Source organism: Pseudoliparis swirei, chromosome 6, assembly GCF_029220125.1.
Source record: "Pseudoliparis swirei isolate HS2019 ecotype Mariana Trench chromosome 6, NWPU_hadal_v1, whole genome shotgun sequence".
Taxonomy (NCBI): Eukaryota; Metazoa; Chordata; class Actinopteri; order Perciformes; family Liparidae; genus Pseudoliparis; species Pseudoliparis swirei.
Window position 1 is genome coordinate 28,939,735 of NC_079393.1, and position 6,895 is coordinate 28,946,629.

At 43.5% G+C, this 6,895-nt stretch overlaps 1 protein-coding gene across 1 annotated transcript; it reads right to left on the reverse strand.

Annotated features, from left to right (window-relative positions):
• Nucleotides 1-5,894: 5,894 nt before the first annotated feature.
• On the reverse strand, nucleotides 5,895-6,535 carry LOC130195682 (gastrula zinc finger protein XlCGF57.1-like; the record flags this gene model as incomplete). Its single annotated transcript, XM_056417351.1, is given in 2 exon segments — nucleotides 5,895-5,916; nucleotides 5,918-6,535. Coding segments are annotated over 2 exon segments (561 nt in total), but the record flags the coding sequence as incomplete, so codon positions are not given.
• Between the last annotated feature and the right edge of the window lie 360 nt (nucleotides 6,536-6,895).

Consider the following 6,895-nt stretch of genomic DNA (forward strand, 5'->3'; position numbering starts at 1 on the left):
GACGGGTACCGTTGTTGTTGACGTTCGAGCTGCTGAGCTGAGAGGAGCAGCTGTCTGTGTTGGTGGATGCCCAATAAAGGAGGAGTAATAACGTCGTCCCGTCTCCGTGTCATCAGTGCCATAACGTCCGAGACGTTACAGTAGCATATAGCTACGCTAGCTTAGCTATAGAATCTTCCATTTTCAGCCCCCTACATTGAGGCAGCAGAGGTCGTGTTTGCCTCCCCTCTTAATGTGGCTTTATGTCAGCTCAGCAAATTCAGCGATTTTGTTAGTGCTATTTGTTTCATTGTGTAAACCAGCTTTCACTATATAAATAATCTCCATTGCCATCCAATTTAGCTGATGAGGTTCAGAGTCAGACCGGTTCAGAGGCTGGTCGTCTGTCTGGGTCTCAGGCTACAGCACGTCTTGTCCACCTCCTCATATCTTTGTGTTCATCCTCCAGCCCATCTGAGAGAGTGTACTCCACGGCTGGAGACACAAGAAGTCCTGAGAGATCGCGTATCCTCCCGGAGAAAGCAGACATGCATATTTTTCTGCACAAAAATTGTTGATGATCCATACAATTGATGGTTGCACACTTGGTATTTGCCACTGCTAGTTTCATTTTTGGCAGCTCAGTTCATATACCCTTTTTAAAAAAGGAAGGAGCACTGTAATTTCTAGGAACATGTTTAAATTAAACAGAATACATTTGATTTAAGTTATGTAAGTTTTATTTTAAGTTCAAGAGGAATATGTATAAATGTTTTAGGTTATTAATTTTTTTTTAAATGTGTATGTATACATACTGTATATGGTGTATGCAGCATTATAGAAAATTATAGAAAAGAAAATTAATGTAAATAAACCCGTTTGTGCTCTTTTTTTCCACCCCTTTCCCAATAAGAATCGATAAGAGAATCGATAAGGAATCGAATCGATAAGCAGGAATCGATAAGGCATCGGAATCGTTAAAATCGTATCAATTCTCATCCCTACTCGTCAGTAATGACAGCCATGTGGTTGCTGTGTTTGGATCGAGTGAGAGCTCACGTGAATACTTTTAGAATGCAGCTCTGGTCTTGGGCTCTGGTTGGAACAGTAACACGTCCACTTCAGTCACTGCCAGTGAGACCGTTGTCCACTTCTCTCTCGGGACGTCCTGTAGTTTAATTCTGATTCCTGACACAGCCGCCGTCACGTCCTCAAAGTGTCTCAGAGGACGGATAATGAAGCTGAACGAGTGTGTAGACTCAGCGCGTGGTGACAGTGAGGGGTAGTGGAGTAGAAACGGCTTGAGATCCTCTGTGTGTGACAGCAGCTTCAGCTCAGCCTCGTTCCTCTTCAGCTCAGTGATGTGTCACAAACCATGGACCGATCAACTGATCATCTGATCAACTGGATCATCTCCTGCTCCAGCTTCTCCTGAAGCTCTTTGACTCACTTCACTTCTCTGCTGGGATCTGACCTGCTGCTTCACATCAGAGCTTAAAGGTCTGCTGCTCTCTTGACCTCATCATCAGGAAGACAGTATCACGTGTACTGTCCCTTTAAATCAGGGGTGCTCACACTTTTTCAGCATGCGAGCTACTTATTATGTGACCAAGTCAAGGCGATCGACCGACGGGGGGGGGTGCGAGTGAGAGTCGCGCGCGAGCCGAAAAGGATTGTTGACAGGGGGGGGGTGCTAGTGACTTTTTTTTTGCTCCGTCCCGATGCGCGCAAACCGGTGTCGGAGCTCTGCTGCGCACGAGATGGCAGGCAGAGGACTGTTAATGCGACACGGAGAGACAGAAATGACATGCTGCTGCTGTAATGTGGCGCTATAGAGAAAGTGACAGGGGGGCGGGCCAATTTTTTTTAATGTCATGCGATCTACCATACAATGCCGCGATCGACTGGCAGGTCGCCGCGATCGACCGGTCGATCGCGATCGACGTATTGAGCACCCCTGCTTTAAGTGATAGAAAGACTGTGTGGAGACCTGTGTTGTTGATCAATGTGTTTCAAATGTTAAAGAGACCGTCAGCGCTGGTGTCTAAAATGAGAGATACTGGATATTACACGTTCATTAAATGTCCCAGTAAAGTGTTTCATGTGAGACAAATGGTGGATGAATCCTTTAATAATATAATATCTCCAACATTATTGCTGTTTTGCGACAGTTTGTTGCTCTGGGTTACTGATCTAAAGTGTTGTTGTGTACTTCATGATACTTTGTTTCCCTCCGTGATGATGATGATGAACGAGCTGCCAAAGCCTCAAGTTGTTTTTGAGGACCTGCACCATTTATTCAGGAAAAAAGACATAAGGATGCTTTTAAATTACATTTTAAAAGTTTATTTATCATGCATATTTATATATATCCCTGATAATATATTTTAATAAGATAAATAATAATAATAATGTATGTATATAATAATGCAGCCCTGTCTACAATAGGACTTGAGTGTGACACCAACCGCCAATCCAGCCTCACTGTCAGGCAGAGGGGCGTGGCCTAAGCTGAGCATGTTGTTGTGAAGTAGGTGACAGCAACAGCTGTTGAGCTGCGTGGAAGTAACTGTGGGACAATAAGGGCTGAAGAGTTCGCGCCTGTATTGATCTGCCCAAGGAAACCCGGACTAGACGCATTAGTGGACTCCTGTGATCCAGGAGACGAGTGATGGTGAGATGAAGCCTCATGAGGCATCAAACCACTTCAGCCAATTGGTTCGAGAAAGGGTTCATTTCTCGAAGCTTCATGTGCTCACGACACCACCTACTGGCCAAGTGCATAATCACAGGCAGCTGTATCTGAACCACATCATGTGATGCATTGCATTTTTTGTGTCTGTTATGGCCGTTGGGAATGACTGAATTACAAATAATTTCTGTACATACATTATCACATATGTGCATATTAAAATAGGTTTTGAATGTATTCTGTGTTTGTACATTTTCCCAAAATGGTAGTATCATATGATATGGTAGGTTGTGTAATAATGTTATTATGTCACTTTAGGAAAATGGCATGGGCTTAAGCAGGCAGAGGACAGTGGAAGTGCTGGTGGAACTAGGAAGAGGGGACTGAATATGCTTGTGGAACTTGGACAGTGATTATTCATTTTTATTCAGAAATAACAGTTTCTCAACAGTTTTTGGTTTTAAATGATTCCTTTGAATAAAATAAGAAACTGTGAAAAATACAGTTCTTGATAAGCAAACCTAATGTGTCTGAAATAGAGTTAGATTGAGCTTACCTTATTAGGAGTTATCAAATCAAAGTGTTCCTACACAGGGGAAATCCTCCTCTTCCTAGCTGGCTCCATCTTATCACCTCTCCTTCGCTCCTCACTCTCCTAACCCTCCAAACTCTCTCTCTTTCCAAACTCTCCGAACTGTCTCTCTCTCCAAACTCTCCAAACTGTCTCTCTCTCCAAACTCTCCAAACTCTCTCTCTCTCCAAACTCTCCGAACTGTCTCTCTCTCTCTAAACTCTCCAAACTCTCAACCAACAACCCACATGTTGAATGGAGCCTGAGGGGTTTATATTGCTGTCAAACCTCCCGGCAAAATCTGAACCACTTCCCGAAGCAGTCACGTGGTACAGCCGGGCAGCGAGGCTTAGGACGTCATCATTTTTGGCTCCTCCCCTAAATGAAGCAAGCCTCGATACGCGCTTCGAGGAAACGCCCCCTCCATTACTCGACACACGCTTCGAAGCGTCGGCACATCTCGTACCAACACGACAGGAGACGCTGATGAAGCCCAGCTGGTTCCTGAGGCTGTTGCTCCAAGACCTGCTGTTTTATTCTATCAGACAATCATCATCCAGTTCTTCACTTCCCCCTCCCGACGGGGTCATCAGCCATTTCTCAATTCCAAGGACACGGAGCACAGAGTTGTGTTCTTTTGGAGTCTGGTCTTGTGAGTCTGGTCTTGTGAGTCTGGTCTTGTGAGTCTGGACTTGGGAGTCTGGTCTTGTGAGTCTGGTCTTGTGAGTCTGGTCTTGTGGGTCTGGTCTTGTGAGTCTGGTCTTGGGAGTCTGGACTTGGGAGTCTGGTCTTGTGAGTCTGGTCTTGTGGGTCTGGTCTTGTGAGTCTGGTCTTGGGAGTCTGGTCTTGTGAGTCTGGTCCTGTGAGTCTGGTCTTGGGAGTCTGGTCTTGTGAGTCTGGTCTTAGGAATCTGGTCTTGTGAGTCTGGTCTTGTGGGTCTGGTCTTGTGAGTCTGGTCTTGTGGGTCTGGTCTTGTGAGTCTGGTCTTGTGGGTCTGGTCTTGTGAGTCTGGTCTTGTGAGTCTGGTCTTGGGAGTCTGGTCTTGTGAGTCTGGTCTTGTGAGTCTGGTCTTGGGAGTCTGGTCTTGTGAGTCTGGTCTTGTGAATCTGGTCTTGTGAGTCTGGTCTTGGGAGTCTGGTCTTGGGAGTCCAGATTCCGGAGGACGGTCTTTCCACGATTGGAACAGCAGCTGACTTGATGACGTCACCATATCAGCTGTTCTTGCTCATGAATTTACTCCAATTATTCACTGTATATTATTTTTAACAGTCAAACAAAATATGACAACCCTGGTTTTTTTTATCCTTTAAATATAATTATTTTATTTTAAATTATTTGTGTGGACATATATATATAATTAAACAGATCTGGTGTGTATATATATATAATTAAACAGATCAGGATCCATCAGGCAGATGGGATCTGCCTGATGGATCATCGAGGTCTGGATCGTGGAATATGTTTTCAACCAACTATGCCATGGCCCTCCTGAGACTCCGCCCACTCCTCCTCTCTACCTCCATCTGCCTGATGGATGGTGGAGGTCTGGATCGTGGTCCATGCCGACTACAAACTCTTCATCCACTCTGTCATCTTCATTGTGTTGTTCCTGTGTTTTAATTTGTGTGTAATGATTCCTTCTGGTCACATGACATCTATGACACCTGTCCATCCTGGAGAGGGATCCTCCTCTGTTCTCTCCTCAAGGGTTCTGACCTTTTCTCCCCTGAAGGGTTGTTTGGGAGTTGTTCCTGATCCGATGTGAGGTCAAAGGTCAGAGATGTCTATGTGTACAGATTGTAAAGCACTCCGAGACACATTTTTATTTTGTGAGAATGGGCAATACAAAATAAACTGAATTGAATTGAAAAAACTGAATAAATGTGCACAAATTTCTACATTAGTTTTTTTTCTGTCAAGATGGAGCTGTGTGACATTAATAAGACACACAATTAACTTTTGTGATTTTAGAAAATGGCTGCACTGAAACAAAGAGTGAACATTTTAAAGGGGTCTGAATACTTTCCGTACCCACTGTATTTTAAAGTATTTCCTTGCCTTTAGACAATAGTACAACTAAAATAAAAGGCTTTCTAGTACAACTAAAATAAAAGGCTTTCTAGGTGACACAAGACACTAATTTATACAGGCAGTTAAAAAGTGTCTCTACTTTCCCGCTAACTATCCATCAAATTTTTTACAAGAATCTTCCTGTGAGTTTGTAGTTGCATTTAAACTTATTTCTTGAGAATTACACAAAACAATGGGATCTGTAAGAGAAAGTGTAACAAAGTTTCCGTAACACAAAGTGAACTTGCAAAAGTCTCTTTATGTAGATTTTAAAACATTACAGGGAAAATGCATTTTTAATACAGATGTGTTTGTACAGAGTTTTTAGTTTGTTTTTAGTTTCCTCCATCAAAGACACTCAGTATGTTGTCCTTGTTTTTAATAAAGATTAATCAAATGATTAGAAAACACTTTGCCTTCCATCTCATTTACAAACAAATGACATGGGAAACAATTAAATACATTTGATTTTTTTTTTTTAAATGAACACATTAGAAAAAGAACAACTTACATATTGAAGTTGTCACTACTGGAAGAAACACATTCTATCCTGTGTGGACTCTTGTGTCTCTTCAGATGTCCCTGTTCTGTAAATCTTTTCCCACTCGTCACAACTGAATGATTTCTCTCCTGTGTGGACTCTCATGTGTGACTTCAGATGTCCCTGTTCTGTAAATCTTTTCCCACACGCATCACAACTGAATGGTTTCTCTCCTGTGTGGACTCTCATGTGTGTCCTCAGATTTCCCTGTTCTGTAAATCTTTTCCCACACTCATCACAACTGAATGGTTTCTCTCCTGTGTGGACTCTCATGTGTCTCTTCAGATTTCCCTGTTCTGTAAATCTTTTCCCACACTCATCACAACTGAATGGTTTCTCTCCTGTGTGGACTCTCATGTGTCTCTTCAGATGTCCCTGACGTGCAAACCTTTTCCCACACACATCACAACTGAATGGTTTCTCTCCTGTGTGGACTCTCATGTGTCTCTTCAGATGTCCCTGTTCTGTAAATCTGTTCCCACACGCATCACAACTGAATGGTTTCTCTCCCGTGTGGACTCTCATGTGTGACTTCAGATGTCCCTGTTGTGTAAATCTTTTCCCACACTCATCACAACTGAAGGGTTTCTTTCTCATGAGCATGGATGTGTTGCCAGTGTTACATCCCACATGACTTACAAGAGCTTCCTTATATTTCGGGGCATGTGCAGCAGACTCAGGGGCCCTGGACTCCTTCCAGACATTGTCCTCATCTACACTTTCAGGTCCAGAATCTGACAAAGCTTCTTGCCACTCACCACAACTGGCTTCAGTCTCAGAAGAGTCTGAAGCCTCTTCATCATCAGCATTTGGAAGTGAATGACGATGTGGATTTAGGTTGCTGTCTGGTCCTGGTCCCCCACAGTCCTCTCCATCAGTTTCTGTTTGTATCGATGCAGCTGAGCTGCTGGCTGGAGGCTCCGCCTCTCTGTCGTCCTCCGTCTGGCTTTGATGAAGCTGTGAGGTCTGAGGTTCATCATCTTCACTCGTGAAAGTAACAGCAGTGAATGAGAACTTGGCGATATCGGCTTCCTGCAGCACA